This window comes from Eutrema salsugineum, unplaced genomic scaffold (assembly GCF_000478725.1).
Source record: "Eutrema salsugineum unplaced genomic scaffold, Eutsalg1_0 scaffold_8, whole genome shotgun sequence".
Lineage (NCBI taxonomy): Eukaryota > Viridiplantae > Streptophyta > Magnoliopsida > Brassicales > Brassicaceae > Eutrema > Eutrema salsugineum.
Genome location: NW_006256414.1, coordinates 4,859,822 through 4,881,961, shown reverse-complemented (window position 1 = coordinate 4,881,961; position 22,140 = coordinate 4,859,822). Strand labels below are relative to the sequence as shown.

General features: G+C 30.6%; 1 protein-coding gene and 1 pseudogene across 4 annotated transcripts; one reads left to right on the top strand and one right to left on the bottom strand.

The window, feature by feature from the left end:
• Positions 1-6,141: 6,141 nt before the first annotated feature.
• Positions 6,142-9,130, top strand: LOC18009983 (chaperone protein dnaJ 39). 4 transcript variants are annotated; one of them, XM_024160030.1, is made up of 11 exons: positions 6,142-6,235; positions 6,376-6,539; positions 6,731-6,854; positions 7,104-7,186; positions 7,321-7,432; positions 7,515-7,619; positions 7,717-7,767; positions 8,013-8,102; positions 8,192-8,300; positions 8,398-8,600; positions 8,688-9,130. In XM_024160030.1, the coding sequence occupies exons 2-11, from the start codon at positions 6,400-6,402 to the stop codon at positions 8,907-8,909; spliced, it is 1,239 nt and encodes a 412-aa protein (XP_024015798.1). In that variant the 5' UTR covers positions 6,142-6,235; positions 6,376-6,399; the 3' UTR covers positions 8,910-9,130. The 4 variants fall into 4 exon arrangements, with proteins under 4 accessions (XP_024015798.1, XP_024015800.1, XP_006392209.1 ...); XM_024160025.1 differs by having other exon boundaries at positions 6,188-6,235; positions 6,371-6,539; XM_024160032.1 differs by having other exon boundaries at positions 6,142-6,539; positions 7,321-7,382; positions 7,558-7,619.
• On the bottom strand, positions 9,027-12,455 carry LOC18009976 (annotated as a pseudogene).
• Positions 12,456-22,140: the final 9,685 nt, after the last annotated feature.

Genomic DNA, 22,140 nt, shown 5'->3' with positions numbered 1-22,140 from the left:
TTTAATATATTTTTATACTAATTCTAATGGTGTACTAATTCTAATGCCGTTTCAAATATAGCTAAAATATCAAGCTATTCGGAAGCCAAAAAGTCAAATAAGTAATTTATTTTTGAATACGGTAATTAGGTCTAGCTAATACTTTTGTATTAGTAATTTGAATGTCTTTGAATTTTGTAAATATGTTGTATAAGATGGAATTTAAGTATAAAATCGAGTAAAGCAAGAAACAGATGACATGATAGTTGAGTTAAAATTTTGAACCGTTCAAATGTAAGTTCATCATATGGATAAAAGTCTAAAAGATTAGTTTAAACTTTCTTTTAAAAACTCTTATGATGTGTCAATCCTACTCTTATTTAGCTGAATTTTCTTCGGTCTGATAGAGAGGTGATTTGTGGTGACTTTAACTTTAAGATACTAAGGTACTTTGAAGATAATGTTGTACATAATTTGACTCTAAAATAATGGATAATGATTAAAAAAAAGAATCCCTATTTTGTTTATTTAAAAAAAAAATTCAATTGTAGGATCTAGACTAAGTTAGACTGTGTGAAATTTTAGTAGAGTAGTAACAGTTAAAAGTGTTAAATTTTTTTAGATGTTTTAACAAAAAAAGTTTGATTGGATAAATTAAATTTTAAATATTTTAAGATAAAGTAAAAGTTTTAAAGTGTCACATAGAAATAGTAAATATAGTTCAACAGAAATGGTTTAGATATGAGATTATAATGAAACCGAGAATATGTAGTTTAATTAGAAATCAGAGTATCAGCAAGAGACTGATGACGATAGTTGAGTTGAGATTTTGAACAGTTTTAATATATATTCACCATATGGAAAAAACTCTAAACTATTAATATGATCTTGATTTAATTTTTTTTTGCTAATGTATCACCCTTATAATTATTCTAAGCTGTAAGTTCCTATATTTGATAGAGTGGCGATTAGTACGAACTTTAATCTCATGCCGTTAAGTTACTATTCAGAAAATGTTGTAGTGAATTTAAATTATAAAGAAAAGTGAGTTAGTTTGATAACAATATTGAAAAGAAGTTAAGAATCAAACATTAGTAAAATAGTATTTATGAATAAAAAGAGAAAAAACTGACAAAAAATGCCTTGATAATATATATACTATTTTAAAATATTTACATCTATATACATAAAAAATTAAAAATAACAATAAATCTGTGTACAACACGCGTCTATAATCTAGAGAGAGTGGGAGAGAGAGGGAACAATGGAAGGAATGAGAAAGGGAAGGAGTGAGGAGGGAGAGAAAAAATGAGAGGGAGAGAATAGACAGAGGAAGAGAGGGATGGAGAGGGATGGATAGGCGAAGTTACAAACTCGAGTATAAGTAAGAGACATATGACAATAGTTGAATTGTTTGAATGATTCTAATATATAACCATACGGCTAAAATTCTAAGTGATATCTTGATTTATAATTTTTTTTTGATGTTTTATTCTTTAAATTATTCTCAATTTAAAGATCCTCATAAAAAGGTAATTGATAGGGATTTTAACTTTATGCTGCTAATGTATTTCTATACAAATATTGCCGAGAATTTGATTTTAAAATAATAAATAACAATTTTTGTTAATGATAAAAAAATATTTTGCTGGCTTTTAAAAAATAAACCATCTCATGAATGAAAATGTGAACAAGTTATTTTTTATGAATTTTTACATAAAATTTTTACATAAAAATAAACCATCTCATGAATGAAAATGTGAACAAAAATAAATCATCTCATGAATCTTAAGGATTTTAAACCATAATGAAATAAACTAAAATTTTAAATATTTTAAAAGAAAGTAGCAATTTTCAAAGTTTCATAGATATAATAACATATAAATCTTCAAAATCTCACACCAAATAAGTAGTAACAATAAAAATAGTAAAAAGAAACGTTTGAATATACAGTTCAGATTCAAGAAAACACATAAACCATCAAGAATCTTCACAACATATATATATATATGTATAAGAAAATAAAAATAACAATAAATTCAAAAAAAATTCAAACCTCTATTTTACATATATAAAATCCATATCTCACATTTAATTTTTTAACTAAAAAAAACATACGCTAAAAATAAAAATTTCTATCAAATACTACAAAATACTCAAATATATCAACTACTAATTACTACACAAGTCATTATACTACTTAATGATATCGGTTTAAATGATAACAATAAGCTGTGCACAGCACGGGTACTATCCTAGTAGGATATATAGAGGAGACTTCAACCACTGAGCCAATGACACTTTCGGACAAAAGGATCATACATTTGCTTTTATTACTCATTTTTGACTATTTTTTTATTATAAAAATTGCGATTTTTTTTTTTTGCTTTCGGACAAAAGGGTCAAACAAGATGGTTGTGCTTGATAACAGATTAAGATGGTTGTGCTTTGATAACAAGTTAAAATCACAAACTTTTTAAAAAAAAAAAATCAGGCGAAAATGAGTAATAAAAGCAAATGTATGACCCTTTTGTCCGAAAGTGTTATTGGCTTAGGTGAAAACAGGGGAAAGTATCCTATATCAAGAGTTCGAACCTAGGTATAACAAAAATTTTAAAATCGTGAATTTTTTGAAAAAATCGGGCGAAGTGAATAATAAAAACAAATGTATGACCCATATGTCCGAAAGTGTCACTAGCCCAATGGCAGAAGTCTCCCTTATGCATTTGAAAGTCATGAGTTCTAAACCAGGTGGAAACAATTTTTTTTCGTTGTTTTGAGTTAACCCCAAGAGTAACAGCAGAGTTAATGGCGTTAAAATTTTTTGTTAACTTTATAAATGGTGTGCTGATTTGGCAAGTCAACAAAAAATTTGTTATTATTTATGGAAGTCAACAAAAGTTGAGTGTTTATTTGGCTAGGCTGATAGTTCGTGCTTTTTTTGGCAAAATACGAAAAGTTTGGGATTTTTTTGGCCGAATTCTCGATTTTTTTGGGAAAAACTTTATTCACCCCTCTTATTTTAACCAATAAGAATATGACACTTATTATTATATTTTAGGAAAAAATATTTGTTTACCCAAAATAAATTTAAAATAAAGTTAAACATTAATATGCTTGGGTTCACTATTTTCAATTTAAAGTTTACTTTTTTTCTCATTAAAAAATATTTAAATATAATATTAGATGTTATATTTTTATTGGTTTAAATAAGAAGAGTTGAATAAAGAGATTCACCCTTAAAGGTGAACCAACAAATTGTTCTTTTTTTGGGAAAATTATATTGGAAGACAATTTTTGTTCTCACTATATCTGAACAATCATTGATCACATATATAAAGTTTTTTTTTAAAGCACTCTTATTTTATTTAGTTATAAATTATGAGAACTATTACATCAATAATTCTACAGCGAACAGTTCTTCCGTTGACATACACGTCAAACGGATCTCCATGCATCATATTAAAAACCTCTGTAAGCATCTCCATTAATCTGCAAATTAATAATTACTCACACTTTTCATTATTTAAAATTCAAATCTACTAACATAGAAGTATTAATGAACTCTTAATCAACCATTAGGCCAAGAAAGCTTCCACCTCAGATATTATTGGTGAATGACGAACAAATTAAACTAAAACTAGTTTTTACCCTGTGCATTCGTACGAGATGTTTTTTATGAATTTAAATTTTTAATGTAATTTCTATTTTTTTATAAAATATATATTTTTAATATAAATAATAAAGATTTTTTTTATTTAGATATAATTTATTATGAAATAATAATTCTAACCCACATGTTCATATTTCCATATAATATAAATATTTACTAATTTTAAAATAATTTTTTAAATATATTGCATGTTTTGATAACCTAATCCGCATAAGATTATAATAAAAAAAAATAAACTACCCCATCAAATTATCATATAATATTAATATTTATCAGTTTTTAATATGTAAAATTTTAATCTTATTGAACATGATAAAAAAATATAAAAAGATATTTGTTAATCATATATGTTATTCTAAAAATATTATTTAATTTTTAAATGTTAAATTAATCTAACCTATATTCAAGTAAATTTAAAGTAATTGAAATTAATATATATATTTTAAAGAATTTAATTAATTACAAAATAAATAGTTTGAATTTTAAATTAAATATAAGCTATATTTAAGGAATCGTAGTTATCTAAATTAATATCAAATTTTTGAAATAAATTTATATGTAAAATAAAATATTTTTAAAAAAACTTTAGGAGTGTTTGGAAACAAACACTAAAAATGTTTCTGTTTAATAAAATAGATAAATGTCCAGCAAAAAGTATCGGAATGTGCGGCTATTGTACTAGGAGATTTGTGGTTACATTAATTTTTTTCCTTTTTCTTCTTCTCTCCTGCATTTGTTAATTCTTCTTTTGCTTGCGGTGTAAGTAACCTATCTTCAACATATATCTTTTCATTTTATTTTTTTAATACACAAATATATCTTGAACATATATCTTCAACATACTTTTCCATCAAAAAACTCAGTTAACCCTTCAAAGGAGAGTCTTCAAAGTACAAACCAGTACTAGCAGAAATTCAGTGTGAGATCTGGGGATAGCCAGATGTAACGATGTAACATTGACTTATAACTCCTAAATTTTTTCTTAAGTTATATAAAAAAATTTTGGCCCCAAATTAAAAAAAAAAATTTACTTATATATTTTCTTAAATTATTTAGAGTCTCCAAATTTTTTAATTCGGCCATGGCATGGCAGAACCTAAATCCAAGTGACCAAGAACTTAAACCAAGAACTTAAATCATCACACAACATCATTGTCAGACAACGATAGAGAAACTCTGGCAGCCAAAACGATCTGCCCTCTCCTCTTTGAGCTGAATTTCAAGGTTTGAGCACTTCCGCTTCAAATCCTTTAATTGTTCCTCAATATCTTGCATCCGACTCTCACTAGTTTTCTCCTTCGCCTTCTTTTCTTTTACTTCATCAAGTTTCTTCTTCAACCAATTCAACTTAAACCCTACATTTGTCATGTATGCTAAAGTGATTTCTGCATCAGCAGATCATCGTTAGCAAAGAATCATTTGGGCCTCACGGAAGAAATTTCAACAAAGATGGAAAAAGAAGAGTTGTGATGAGTGAAATAATTCTGTTCTTGTTTTGGGCATTCAAATATTCGAATTCGGGTTCGATTTGGATATTTTGAATTTCTAGTATCTCGATTATTTCAAATCAATGAATTTAGGAATCGACTATTTTTGAAACTCAGATTGGATTAGGTTAGGGTATTTAATTGAAAAAGTTAAACTAATTTTTTTTTGGATACTAGATTTTGCGTATTTTGTTGATAAAAATTATATACAATTAATTATATTTATTATGATATAAATTTTATATATTAGTGTTTTAATAATATATTAAAAATATTATGATGTTAACATAATAATTTTAATATAAATTGTGATGTTTTAACGGTTTTGTTTTATGATTTATATATGTCGTATTTCAAAAATGTGTTATTTTATCAAACACTTATAAGTTAATAGATTCAAACTACCTAAATTTTTTATAAATTAATCAAATGCTACTTTTTAAATATAGTATTGACATGATGATAAAATATCATACATTCATTTCTTTAAATAAAAAAATATATATATTTTTTTAATATAATTTTCACTTTTATATATGTGTTATTTAAAAAAATGAAAAAAAAATTAATCTTTTCTGCTCTTTTTTAACCAATACAAAATTTTATTTTAATTTATTAATTTAAAAAATAACTAATAAATAAAATATTTTTTTACAGGTTTAGTTTTGAAACCAAAATAATAGTTGAATATGATATGAATAAAATCACACAAAATATGTGAATTAAATATTCTTTTATCAATTAGTTGTGTTTGATTAGTATAAGATGGTATCCAAAAATATTTGAATTATCCAAATTTTCTAAATTTTGAAAAAATATATTTAAATATCCAAAATATCCAAAAATAAATAATATCTTGAAATTTATAATTGTAATTTTATTATTTTTATATATTAAAATTAAAAAGTCAATTAAGAAATCCAATTAAAGAAAATAGTCAATTAAGAAAAGAAAAGAATTTGTGTCGGTCTGTCTCTTCTCTCTTGTCTTCGTGTTTCCAAATCTTTCTACAGCTCAGTGACCCTGTGGGGTTTTCCCCATGGAGCTTCCTCTCTCTCTGTCTCTCCTCCTCTTCCTCCTCCTCCTAGGGTTTTGGGTAATTCCACAATTCACGAGGCATGATCATTTTCCCCACTTGCAACGGTTTCTGGAGATTTCAATCGAAGATCCCCAGATTTTGGGAATTTAACAATCAAACGATTTTTCAAAATCTAAACTCTGTTTTTGGTAGAGAAGAAGAAAAATCGGCATTTCTGAACAATGCCTACTCAGAAATCGAGATCGGAGAAGAAAGACGCCGGAGAAGATGAGCTCCGACGGAACCCTTATCAAGTCCTGGGAATCCCCAGCAATTCGACGGATCAGGAGATTAAAAGTGCCTATCGAAGAATGGCTCTCAGGTCTTTTCAATTCTGGCAAAGCTTGAGACTTTTGTGATTAAGATGTTTTGTAAGATGTAATTTTGTGGAAGTATTGTCTCTTTGATATAGTAGCTCACTCGTTGTTGATCCAAACCTCAGTATAATGTCTGGTTTTTGTGTTTCTTAGTTCCTCTTTAGTGTTATGTGTACTGAGAGGTTGAGTTGTTCAGGTACCATCCTGATAAGAATCCAAACGATCCTGTTGCAGCGGATATGTTTAAGGAGGTTACATTTGCATATGACGTCTTGTCTGATCCGGAAAATCGGCGTCAATATGATACAACTGGCTCTGAGGTGAGATTTTTAAGGTTCCACATCGTTTAACTTCGAAAACATTGTATAGTTTAGGACTGGATAGTTTAGCTTTGTAGAGTGGCCATGTTTTGCTAGAGTTGGAACAAGCATTCAACACTGTTTCAGTTTCCAGATGACCTTAAATCACTTATGGCTATAGTTTCTTGCTCTTCTTTAGATGCTCCTGTGTCCACATCACTTAAAGATCCTATTTTTGAAGTTTTACATTGTTCTGTGATGGTTCTGTAGGCTGCTGGTCCGGAAAATGAAGACCTTGAGCTCGATCTTTCAAGCTTAGGAGCTGTTAATACTATATTCGCCGCACTGTTTAAGTAAGATCCGTAGACAGACTTGCACTACTCTCTGTTTTTCATATCTATTAAAGCACCCGCCATGGTTCTGAAGAGAAAGTTCTTGACTTTTGTTTGGAGGATTATTAACAACTTGACGATTTTGTCCAAAACAGTAAGCTTGGTGTGCAAATCAAGACAACTGTCTCAGCAAATTTGTTGGAGGAGGCGCTGAATGGTACGGTTACTACATTGCCTCTTAAGGTTGGGCAAGTTGTGTCTAGGAAGGTATGATAATGATAGTTTTAGTACACAAGCATTTGCTTTGATGTGGATAGGTTCATCTCTGACATATTTGCTTCTATAACAGGTTGAAAAGCAATCGGCTCACTTTTATTCTATTACGCTAACAGAGGAAGAAGCCCAGGCTGGGTTGATATGTAAGGTCCAGTCATCTGCTAAAAACAAATTCAAGGTTCGTTTGCGCTAACTCTTGCTTTTTGTGCACAAGAATCTTGTGGTCTTTTTTTCCTAGTCTTGTAGTTTACCTTCTGATTCTTTTTGCTTTCCAGTTGCTTTACTTTGATCAAGAAGAGAATGGAGGACTGAGCCTGGCACTGCAGGTGTAGTTCTGTATTATTAGTTTATTGAGTAATAATGATTTGGTTATATTTTGTTACATCTCTTTTTCTTTTGATAATTTACTGTCACATGTCTGAGTCGCATCACAGAGTGGTTCCATCAGATAACTTACTAAATTTGCTATTCTCATTAACCTATAACATCAAAATTCTGCCCAGTCGAATCTTCATACCTCTTGTGTATGTTTCTAAATTGTGTATGTTTTTTTTTTTTCTTTGTGCAAAAGGAAGGCAGCAAGAAAACAGGAAAGCTCTCGACTGCAGGGTTGTATTTTTTTGGCTTCCCTGTTTATCGATTCGATCACAGGGTTAATTCAGTTAACTATCTTCTCTACCCTCTTAAGCTACCACCTTTATTTTCTTCTTTTGATCGCCATGTACTCAGTTTTCGCTCTTCTGCTCACAGAGGGCTCTCTCAAGGGATCCAGAGACTGGATTTTTCAAAAGGCTTGATGCATTTCAACCGTTTGAGATCACTGAACTTAAAGCTGGATCTCATGTCTTTGCTGTTTATGGTATGTGTCTGTTTAATTCGCTTATAGTTTTATATGATTCACTAGTTCACTCTATTAGAAGTAGAGTAAGCTGATTTGGTGTCATATCTTTCTCTAGGTGACAATTTTTTCAAAAGTGTAAACTACACTCTAGAAATATTCTCATCTGCTCCATTCGCTAACGAGAAAGAGAGTCTCCGGTCAACCGAAGCTCAGATAGTCTCGAAAAGAACCGAGCTATTGAAGTTTGAATCTGAATATCACGAGGTCTTTGCGCAGTTCACAGAGATGGCTAGTAAATGCACAGGTGAAGTACAAGAGGTGAGAGATAGTTTACCGTAGCAACCTTTTCTCTTATTTTATTGATTACTTTAAGAACAAGTAACTGAGAATTTGTAGTGTTTGTAGATCGATGAGCTTCTCAAGAGGAGGAACGAGATATGCGCAGCTTACACGATATTCCCACCAACAAAGCAAGGTTCAAGCAAGAACAGGAGCTGGAGCAGGAAGAAGAGCAGTCTTTTAATGGAACCTAGAGAAGAAGGAGAAGTCACTGTTAGGGAAGAAGATGTAGTGAAGAAGAAAAAATGGTACAATATTCAGCTGAGGCAAGACAAGAAAAAAACCTGAAGTTTTTTCAGGCACATAGCTACATTCCAAAAAAGATATATATGTTTCAGTGATAATCTTTAGGTACTATTAACACTTTTTAAGAAGTGGTATGTGGTTCTGTATGCTTTGCCGGATTCATCTCTTCATACGCTTTGCTGGATTCAGATTCACATACTCGTCAGCTTCTTCTTCGTCGCTGAATTCATATGTATCCTGCTGGTTATTACCGAAATCTTTTTCATCACCAGATACTGGTTTACTATATGCTGTTTGGTATCCACCATTGTTGTTACTTTCGGATTCATACTTCCAGATTTGGACACCGCATTGAACAATCTTGAATTCGCTGCAGAATTCGAACACTATCTGCCTGTCACTTCTTGAAACTGTTCTTGTTCAAACCAGTAGGAGGGAAATATAAACAGATGTTTTCCTCAAATTCTGGGAACTGCGGAAATGTGGAGGTTTATGTCGCCTTTCCTTATACGATGACACAACAGTTGTTCGAATTCTCTGGTTTGCTGTTTAGAAGAAATCACGACACAAACCTTGAAAATGGTGAGAGGCGTGTTACTCATTGGACGTATGGTCAAGAAACTTCCTCTGGCTCGGTGATCAAACTTTACATGCACTCTCTTCTGGGTAAGCAAGCCCAGCCTTGAAGAATGGTTGGATTAAAATTCCTCTTCTTGCTTCTCTATCCAGGTTGAAGCAGTTTGTGTAGTTGAGTTGCACATATGGAGTGTTATATGGGCAAGTAAGTCTTTCCATTGATTCCTAGTCTTGCTTACGTGGATCTGGTAGTGATGCTAGTTTTCTACAGCTGTTTAGACAGAGTTGTAATTGATAGAGACTTTTCTTACAATATGGAATCCTCTCAACACCACTGTAGCTTAGGTTTAGATCTCTTAGACTATGGGGAACATGTGTTAATGCCTTTAGCTTTCCATAGCTGATTATGTTGAGAACTCGAATGCAGGCACTTGTTCTACCTCCTTGACTGAGATAGAGAGGCGTGAAATGTTCCTAGAGATGTCTTGAAAGTTTCTCAACTTTTGGCATGCTGTCCTATTAACCGATTCAAGAGATGCTAAGTTCATATTACTTGGAATGACTTTTAGCCTTGTGCAGGCAAACATGCTCAACACTTGTAGCTTGTGAAGGTTCGAAAATGAGGAAGGAATCTCTACCAAACTCTCACAGTCATCCAGTTTCAATCTCCGAGGTTTGTTACATTTGAAAGATCTGGGAGTTCTTTCAAATGATAAGACTGACAAATCCAGCTTCTTGAGATTTGTAAGCGGCTGAATGCAAAACCAAACAGCAGAGAGAAGACCATCAGAACATAAAGAGAAAGTGCACATTCAGATATATTCCAAATAAGTACATACAATAACAAACCTGAGGTCCTTCCCAGAGCTTCTCGAGCTGGCTATTCTGCATATGGAGTCATCCCAATGTAGTAACCTAAGACGTGGTGGAAACTCCATGTCTTCAGGTATGCACACTCTATCATTCTCATCATATTTTCTTCTATAGACATTGAGGAATTGAAGGTTACACATTCTCTTAATAGCTCCCTCGCTTACAAACACGTCGCTGATTTCAGATGTATCGAATGAAATGCCTGACACGGTTCTAGTACCCTTAACCAAATTCCAAAATAGAAGCATGTGTTAGCACAATAGGTAAAGTCAAAATGAGTTGAACTAACTAGTAGTAAAAATGAACTTACTGTATTATATTCAAGGACATCGCAAATCTCATGAGAATGGCGTTTCCAAGGTTCTTGTCGATGAATTGTCTACCCCATTTGTTATAGTAATCTGTGCATCACTATATCTGCACTTGTAGATATGTCTATGAGAGATCTATTGACTAGGTTTCTCAACCCATGTTCAACATCCAAATTACAGTCCCCGAGCATGGCTTTTACATAATCTTATCGCCTTTGTAGTTAAAGATGATTGCAATGTGAAGAAACAGAGCTTGATCTTTCTCATGTAAACTCTCATACCCGACTCTTAAAACTCTCTCGAGATCTCCATCAAGACTAATTTCTAGCCTGTGCATTGTAACTTCCCATTCTTCCTCGCTTTTCCTGCGTAAAGTTGAACCCACAACACAGAGTCCCAATGGAAGATTACTGCAAAGCTCTGTTACTCTTATTGCAAGGTTTTCAAAACCATAATGTGGAGAGCTTCTTCTTAAAGCATATCTATAAATAATCTCAAGAGCTTCTTCATTAGATGGAAAACCCACATGGTACGTGTGGTTTATGCCATATCTATGCAAAAGCTCTCGATCTTTCGTAGTTACAATGATTCTACTTCCAGAAGAAAAACGATGAATATCCTTAGCCAAAGCATCTAATTGCTCAAGACTGTCTCATCAAGAATGATGAGAACCTTTTGGTTGTGTAAACTTTCATATGTCACATCCAAGTGAGATATCTTCATTTTATTTTGGTTCAAAATATGGGAAAGAAGTTGTTCTTGTAACTTCAGCTTTGAATCATGATTGTCACAATCAATATTCCTATAACTTCCCTTGACATTTTCCAGGAAATATCTAAGCGGGAAATCCTGAGAAATTTGGTTGTATAAAGCTCTCGCAATGGTAGTGTTACCAATGCCCGCAGGACCAGAGATTCCTAAGGTCATAGCTTCATCATTTTCTACATCTAACAAAGATTGAATTTTCCCCAAATGAGCTTCAAGTCCTACCATCCCATCAAAATCCCTTGATGGTGTAGCGTTTAGTTTTTCTGAAACATCTTTAGCAATCTTCTCAATCATGTTTGCTTAATTGTTCCTAACAAGAACGAAAAAGATTCTTAAAGATTTTTTTTTTTTCAAGTCATTGTAATGAATCATTGGCTGAAACAACTCATCCCTTAATAAGCTACCAAATGACCACTTTTGTTGAATAAACTTTTACTTGTAATTTAAAAAAAAAACAACCCTTCGTTTTTCAATTAATTTATCATTCCGTAAGTAAAATATCTGCGAAATCGTGTTTCTAAAAAACATCTTGCAGATTATCAATTAGAGCTTTCATAAATCCAGAAGAAGATAGAATAATAATAAGAAAAACAAACCACTTTAGGGAGTGTTCTCCGGCTATGTTGGCGACATGGGTCAAAGCTTGGATCCAACTCTCCATCTCAGTCTCTGTTTTGCCTTGGCAAGTTTTCTTGAAAGCTTTACCTAACTCTCCCATCTGTTTCTTCACATCACACGGATCCACACAGTAAAAAACCGTCATCACTATTTGCCCTGCAGATTCTTGAAACTTCAAGATCTCGACCAGCTCCTTCAAGCACCAATTTGAAGATGCATAGTTCTCCGAGAGCACCACGATCGAGATTCTTGATTCTCTTATCGCCTGTGTGAGCTCAGAACCAATCAGTTGGCTTCTCTCGATCCCTTCATCGTTGAACGTTGTGATCCCATTGCGTTCAAACTGCATTTGTAAATGACTTAGAAATGTTACACGGACGTCTGGTCCATGGAAGCTCGGAAAGACGTTGTATCTCCAGCTACGAGAAGACGAAGAAGCCATGAGAGATTAGAATGGGTAATGAAATAATTTTTGAAAGACAACAAAACTAGATAGTTAAAGCCATACGTATTAAGAACAAGTCAGTGTATTATTAATGAAAACGCCTAATGAGAGGAGAAACGTCAAAGAGAAGAAGGTTTCTTTCTTAATTTTGTTTCAAGACTACACTTCCGACTTTCGACTATTTACGGAAAGCTAGTATGAACTAAAATGTACCTCTTTTTCAAAAGTTAGAAAAATGTCCTTGTTAGTGATGGACTAATTGACTAAATCTAGTTCTTAATGGGAAATATATTGCGATTTTTTTCAAAACTCTACATTCATTCATTGAAAAACCATGAATTTTTTTTGGTTCTCCTAATTATTCTTGTCATATTATGTGGAGACGACATCATTAACAAAATGCAATAATAGGAAGACTTTGATAATAACTCTAGGCGAATGAAACAATTTGTAGTGTAAAAAACACTTGTGCTTGCATATATATGATTTCATTGTTAAATTAGTATGTTATGCTTCCTTGTTTCAAATTAGTGCTTTATAGATCAGTGGCGGAACTACACATTTTTTTCGTTGGGGACATAAATATTTTTTAAAAAAATTACATAAATAAATATTCAAAAAAATCCTACATAAAAATAAAAATAATTTATAAATGTTATTAAAACCACTTTACAAGCATACTCTACATTGAGTCATGGTTTGGAATCTATTAATCTGTTTTATTTGTAGGCATTCAAACAACTCTTTCTCAATAAAACAATCCAGTCTGAATTAGCTATTAAAACTGGATTTTCAAAAACTTTAAAAATTCAGAAAAAACTAACTAAAACTCTGTGAATCGATAATTAAACCGGTGGGCCAAGTCAAACCAAAACAATGTTTGATCTACCCGAGTTTCGTTTGATCTCCCAGAAGCAGAAGTTGTTTAAACGTAGGCTTTTATGTTTTAAGCTTCAAAACATTACTGATGTTGCTAAAATAAAATAAACTATATATATGCAATTTTTTTATAATTTGTTTTATTAGATGTTGATGTGGGATCTCTTCCTTTATTAATCACTCACGTTTTTCTTTCTATTGGTAGCTTGTGTTTGTTCGTTTTTATTGGGCTTAAAAGTCTAGTTTCATAAGTTTAGATTAATAAATAAATGAATAGGGGCATATACAATTTTATCAATGGGGGCATTAATTTTGGGTTTTAATAAGTTACTCTAATTTTTAAAAATCCATTGGGGGTCAATGACCCCAACAAATTCTATGTGGCTCCGCCAGGTGCGGGTTACTACCTATAATTTTTTAAAGTAATATTCAAGTTTGCAATAAAATATGGATAATAAAAACTTAAAATTATAAAATAAATATATTATATTGGTGTAAATTATATTGTTATATAGAAATAAAACCATTTTGATAACAGTATAGAGATAAAATTATAATATATAATGTTATATATAGTGCATCTCACTATTAGATTAACTCTAACAGTGATGAAAAGAAATCTACATATGAATAAATAATAGGAATCATAAAACTAAATGAAATAAATAATTAATTTTTGAGTCAATTACAACATTCTCAATTATTAAACCAACAATAAATTGGTTTTTTTTTTTTTGCAAAGTCTTATGATATTCACCTTTATTTTCAAATATTCTTCAAAAGTTTTAAATCCGAGATTGAGTTGGAAAACAAATTGGGAAACAAAGATTATAATTAGGTCAAAAATGTTACTTTTAAAAAAAATGATGAGTAAAATGTTATGAAAAACAATTCTTTTTATATAGAGGTTAATCGTAAGAATTCCAAATTATGTTATATAAAAATTTTAAAATTTTAAATCTTTTTTAAATAATCAATAATAAACAGAAATAAATACAAAGTATGTTTGATAATTATATTAGGTAACAACCAAATCATGCTTTATATTTAAAAAAATTATAACTAATATTTTCGCAACAATAGAATTTTTGTTTTTGTCTTGAAATTTTTTTTAAATGGTTAAATTACAATGATTTTGCCAAAATTATAAAAATTAGGAAACAATTGATAGATATACTGAATGCATAATTTTAGTTAAATATTTTTCAATTATAAACAAATAATTTTTGTGTCATGCGCCACGTGAAGTATCTATAAAATATTTTACTAAACATTATTTAATTTATTTAAAATATAAATAATTTATTCAGAAAAAGTAAACAAAGATAATAAAAAAATATAATTATTTGAAAACAATTCATATTATATAATTAATTCAAAATTGAATATAAGAAATAATTAATATGATATAATTAAATCTTAAATCTTTTTATTCTATATAATTGGCTAATAAATATGTTTTAATTATTTATTAATTTTCGTGTGTATAATTAAAGAAAGAAATATATACTTTTGAACAATTACTTTTAATGATTAGTTTTGTAAGATATATTTTATTCTCTAAGAAATTTAATATGAGTGGTATTGATTGTAATTATTCTAGTAACATAATATTTAAAAAAAAAAATTTCTTTGAGAATCTTTGTGGAGGTGACACCTCAGCATGGCAAACTTGTTAATAACACATGAGACAAAAGTTATGTTTAAAGTATTATTCTCAAATAATAATATAAGATATGCGTGCAATTAGTAAAATTTTATTTATTTCAAAATGATATTAGTTTCTATCTTTTTGTTAAAAATATGGCTAGCCATTTTGGGTATGGGAACAAATGATAGTAGATAAAAATTGGAAACAAGTAATTTTTTAAACACTAATACAAAATATGAAAATTACTACAAAGACCATTCTGCAATACATAATGTTACTCGTTTTATTAGGAACTACAACCATGATGAACGACTCCATTTGTGTCAAGATTTTATTATAAGTTTGCCTCAATCAATCTGTGGGAATGTTATTATTATTTTTTTCCATTTCTCTAAAAAGTTAAGATTCACAAAGTTGCCACCAAAATTTTGTTGAACATATAATTTGCTGTGAAAAAAACTGTGGCTATATTGATGGCAAATTAATTAGTGGTTTTACAGATTTATTTAGAATAACAGACTAACTAAACTTATTTGTAAAACTTTTAGCAAAATATGCATATTTATCTTTGTTAGCAGGTTTTTTTAATATGAAAGACTTATTGTGAAGATATCACAAATTTCATTATTCTTATCTTACAAACTTATTACTAAGACAGTATGACATGTTTACTGTAACATCATTATCCCAGGATTTCTAGAGAGGAAGTGAAATAGGGCATGTTAAAGACTCCAGTCTACTGGTAAGCCTCAAATCTGCCAGGTTCGAAAACGTCCAAATAGCAATCAACAACATATACATAGCTGATCTACCTGAAAATAAAAGCAAGGAAGGAGGAGGGTGAGTAATTTGGGATTACTCAGCGAGGATGGATCTTAAGGAGGCCCACAACACCATCATGACACACATAAATATTTATAGAGAGTCTGATCCTAAACAAGCCTAGACCACAAAAAATAATACTAGAGATACCATTAAATATCCTACCAAGCACTTCACAGAATACAGAATTTCCTACACCCAATTATCATCTTCGAATATCCAGCTAGGTCACACAGACAGGCTGTGGTCACACAGACAAATATCCCATCAGGTCACACAGACAGGCATGCCAGGTCACAGAGACAAGCTCTACATCGCCAGGTCACACAGACAGGCACCAGGTCACACAGACAGATTCTACATTGCCAGGTCACACAGACAGGCGCCAGATCACACAGACAGGCCGGTGGGTCGTCATTCCACCAACGATGACTAGGGCATGTTAAAGACTCCAGTCTACTGGTAAGCCTCAAATCTGCCAGGTTCGAAAACGTCCAGATAGCAATCAACAACATATACATAACTGATCTACCTAAAAATAAAAGCAAGGAAGGAGGAGGGTGAGTAATTTGGGATTACTCTGCGAGGATTGATCTTAAGGAGGCCCACAACACCATCATGACACACATAAATATTTATAGAGAGTCTGATCCTAAACAAGCCTAGACCACAAAAAATAATACTAGAGATACCATTAACTATCCTACCAAGCACTTCACAAAATACAGAATTTCCTACACCCAATTATCATCTTCGGATATCCAGCTAGGTCACACAGACAGGCTGTGGTCACACAGACAAATATCCCATCAGGTCACACAGACAGGCATGTCAGGTCACAGAGACAGACTCTACATCGCCAGGTCACACAGACAGGCACCAGGTCACACAGACAGATTCTACATTGCCAGGTCATACAGACAGGCGCCAGATCACACAGACAGACCGGTGGGTCGTCATTCCACCAAAGATGACTGCCTAAGGTCACACAGACATCAGTCCAGCCAACAAATAACAGTGATCCATCCGTCCATGGGCCATGGACCTAACAAAAATACTAGCCACCCACTTGAAACAACAATCAATTCATTCTTTTTACAATAATCCTTTCCTTGATTAAAATGCACATTCCATGGTAAGTATAACATAATTCTAAAGAATAGCAAGTTATCAAACAAGGTGTTTATTTTAGGGTTCCATAAGCCAAATCCATATTCAAATTAATGTGTATCATTCCACCAGCAACCAGCAATCATCAACAAACAGTCAACATAGATCAAGATCCTATTAATACTATGAACCCTAACAAACAGATCTAAGCAGTGGTTTAAGAAGAGGATAACTATAAATAGACATGTATGAAAGAGAGGGGGAAGCAGGAAGTCCTCACAGATGCCTTTATAGAAGAAGATACATTTTTTCCTTCTCTTTGGGAAGATCTGACACCCAGCACGAAAATGGGTATATCTACTTACTCTCAGATCTCCGATCGGGGCGAACTTGGTCTCCCTAGAAAGATGACACTCGGGGCTTCACTTTGATATGTTGTACGTCATGTGGATCGTCACTGATCGCCAGGAAGTCGTCTTAGAAGTTGACGGCGGTTGAGAAGAAAAAGTGACGAAAAAGGAAGAAAGAGGAGAGACTAGGGTTTTAGAAAGCTTAATGAGGGATCAGGGTATTTATATTAGGTTAAATTAGTTTGGGCTGGGTTTCACGGGATCACAGAAGATTAAAAAGAGTTTAAAGATAGGCTTAATCAAAAAAGATGGTTTAATTTAAATAAACCGGAAATTGATTTTTAATAATAACCGATCTGGCAGGTCGGGGTGTTACATTTACAGTAAATGCTTGTTTTTTCTAGCTGACTAATAAAGAGATAATTACCACTAAAAACACTTTTTTATCTTTTTTATTATCACCAAAGGCACTTAGGTGTTTTTAGTGTATTTTATCTTATTTTGTTACACCATATTTTCCAAATATACCCTTTCTTTACATTATCTAATTTTCTATTTAAAAAATAAAATATAAAAATACATAGAACCCATTTGTTTTACTCTTCTAATTTCACACACTAAATCACACGGGATCCACCTTAACTTTATTCACATATATATAACTATATATATATATATATCCATATGAATACACATATAAATATATATATATATATATATATCTCTATATAGTTACATCCATCTATGCTATATGCACATGGATATGCATATATCTATATAATTATGTATATATATACACAACTATATAGATACATATATAAATATACATATATATATATATGTATCTATATAATTACATCTATATATACTATATACATATGGGCATGCATATATATATATCTATATAGTTATAACTATATATATACAATTATATGGATACATATATGTGAATATGTATATATCTATATAATTACATCCATATATATTATATACACATGGATATGCATAAATATCTATATAGTTGTGTCTATATATACGCAACTTTATGGATGCATATGTAAATATAATTGTGTATCTATATAATTATATTCATCTATACTATATGTATATAGATATGCATATATATATTTATATAGTTGTGTCTATATGTATGCAAGGATTTTCTTTTGGTGGAGTTTGGTGGACTTTTTGACACTATTCGGTTACTATTCATATAATACTTAATTTTAATGTCGTTTATTGATATAATACATACATATTTATATAGTGACATATATATAGACACAAAATATATGGACATCTATTCACATCCACATAGATATGACAATGTGGATACATTAATATAAATAGGCATGCATATTTATATGTGTATCCATATAGTTGCGTACATATAGACACAATTATATAGATATATATGTATATTTATATACATATAGTATAGATGAATATAATTATATAGATACACAACTATATTTACATATGCATCCATATAATTGCGTATATATAGACATAGCTATATAGATATATATATGCATATCCATATGTATATAGTATATATATATGTAATTATATAGATACATATACAATATATATATATATAAACATATAGACATATGTGTATATATGCATGTCCATGTGTATATAATATATATGGATGTAATTATATAGATATATATATATATATACATAGAACCGGCCCAGAGCTAAGGCTGTTAAAGCCCTTGCTTTAGGCGCCAGAAAATATATACAAGTTAAGGGCAGCAAATATCAGAATATGTAGTGTAGTGCAGTGCCTTTTTAAAGAAATCATATAACTCAGGTCGTGGGTTCTACTCTTAGATGCAGAATTGTGATTGGGCAACAAAATTTTTGTTGGGCTTTAGACAATAAAATCTCACGGGTCGGCCCTGTATATACATATTTACATATATATAGACATATAGACATATGTGTATCCATATAGTTACGTAAATATAGACACAACTATATAAATATATATGCATATCTATATATATATAGTATTATGAATATAATTATATAGATATATATATATATATATTTACATATGTATCCATATAGTTGTGTATATATAGACACAACTATATAGGTATATATATAGTTGTGTATATATATACACAATGTGGATGCATTAATATAAATATGCATGCATATTTATCTGTGTATCCATATAGTTGCGTACATATAGACACAATTATATAGATATATATGTATATCTATATACATATAGTATAGATGAATATAATTATATAGATACACAATTATATTTACATATGCATCCATATAGTTGCATATATATAGACACAACTATATAGATATATATGTATATCCATGTGTATATAGTATATATGGATGTAATTATATAGATATATACATATTCACATATGTACATATAGACATATAGACATATATGTATCCATATAGTTGTATATATATAGATATAACTATATAGATATATATGCATGTCCATATGTATATAGTATATATAGATGTAATTATATAGGTACATATATATATATATAGATGTATCTATATAGTTGCGTATATATACATAATTATATAGATATATGCATATCAATATGCATATAGTATAGATAGATGTAACTATATAGATATATACATTATATATTTATATGTGTATTCATATAGATATATATATATATATAGTTATATATATGTGAATAAAGTTAAGGTGGGTTCCGTGTGATTTAGTGTGTGAAATTATAAGAGTAAAACAAATGGATCCCATGTATTTTTATATTTTATTTTTTAAATAGAAAATAAGATAATGTAAAGAAATAGTATATTTGGAAAATATGGTGTAACAAAATAAGATAAGTACACTAAAACACCTAAGTGCCTTTGGTGGTAATAAAAAAGATAAAAAGTGTTTTTAGTGGTAATTATCTGTAAAAATTATCGAAATGGATATCAAAGTATTAAGAAAAAAAAGATATAATTTATAATGTCAAAATAATTATTTGATTATTTTGTATTAAAAGATAAATAAAGACAAATAAATATGGGGATTTTATGTAATTAAAATATATAAAATAAAGATATATTGTATGTGTGGAATGTGTGGAAGCAGCTTGTGAGTGAAGTCAGGGATAATTTCGTTTTTTCCATATATGAACAGTAGCTGCATAGTGTCAAAAAGTCCAGCAAACTTAAAAAGTGTCTATAGAAGGAATTATCTTTTAAAATGTCCTCTAAAAGGTAACACACTCACTAATAAATTAATATGCTTACGATTATAGCTTCATCTGAAAAATCAATTACAAGACTAGCAGATTATATTATGTTAACCAATGCTACTTGTTTAATGGTAGTTTCTTTCTCTGTTTGAAACGATAAATTTATCTCTTACTCGATTCATTTTTTCGTTTATTTCTTTAACAATAGAATTTTGTTGGGCGAAATTTATTTAACACGACAAACCTAAAACTTTTATGGCAGATTTTAGTACTATGTTTCGATAGTTTTCATCTTCTCAATATCAATTTTATTCAATTTTACGATTTTAGTGTGTGAGTAATATATTTATGTTAGCTTTAAATTATTATTTTTTGCTTAAAAAATTTGTTTAAAAAAAATATGATTATATTTGTATCAGTTTTCTAAATATTTAATCCTCATTTCGAGATGTCAACAATGATATAAACATCAACAAGTATGACATTAAAATGAAAACTTTGGATAAACTCAAAAGTATCAGTTTTTAAGATAATGTTTTAAGTAATATAGGAGTATCTCAACTTCTTGTATTTATTTTGTTTCATGAAGCATGCATGAAGCCCTCTCAATTATCACTGGTCACATAGTCTATAGAAATGAGTCACTGTATCTAGTGTGGCGGATCTAGAAAAAAATTAAGTGGGGGGCATAATTTTATAAATAAAAAAAACAAATTTTAGTTGGAGGCACTTTTTATATTTTAACACTAAATTTAAAATATTTTAGTTAAATTTATCTAAATTATTTAAAAAAAAAAATAATAATAGGGGGCACATGATCCCGTCCGACGTAAGCTACCTCCGCCCTTGACTGTATCATTTGCTTCATTCGACCTTATTTTACCAAAGGTTTTTTTTTAATTTAATTCCATATTTCACACTTTTTATAACTACAATAATTCAACATATGTCTCAGTTACTTAAAAAAGGTATCAAATTGATAATTTTTATTTTACCCAGGTTTTTTTTATTTAATTCCACATTTCACTGAATTTTTGTAGTTATTTTATTTCTTGTAGATGATCTGCTATTTTTCTAGATGTGTTCAAGAAATCTTTTTTAATTTTTTTCTTTCATAAAACATAAATTTTTTAGAAAATATGATTATTTACATCAATTTTCTAAACATTCTGTGAAAACCAGCCCAATAAGAAATTGGTTTAATTTTCATTTCCAATTGGTTTTTCTAATTTCCTATCTAAAACCCAACTAAAATTCTCTATAAATACTCTCTTATTCTTTCCCTTACCCTAAGCACTCAAAAGAAAATCCCTCCCTCTTTTTTTCTCTCTTCTCATGCGCCACCAGCCTCCTTCTCTCTCTCTCGCCGAACTCTTTCTCTCTCTCTCTCCTTGTCGCCGATCACCTTCTCTCCTCGCCGAAAGCTTATTCTCTTCCTTCTCTCCTCGTGTCGTTTCTCCCTCTCTTCCCGTGAAGCCTCTTCTCTTCGTTCGAAGCCTCCTGGTGCAGCACCAAGGCGAGCCACCTCTCCTCAAGCCGCAGCTGTCCCGTGAAGCTTTTGTGGCCGAGCCGCAAGCCTCCAGCCACCTTCGAAGCCGCCGCGAGTCGAAGCCGCCTAGATGTACACACCACCAAGGCCTCCTTCACATGACTCC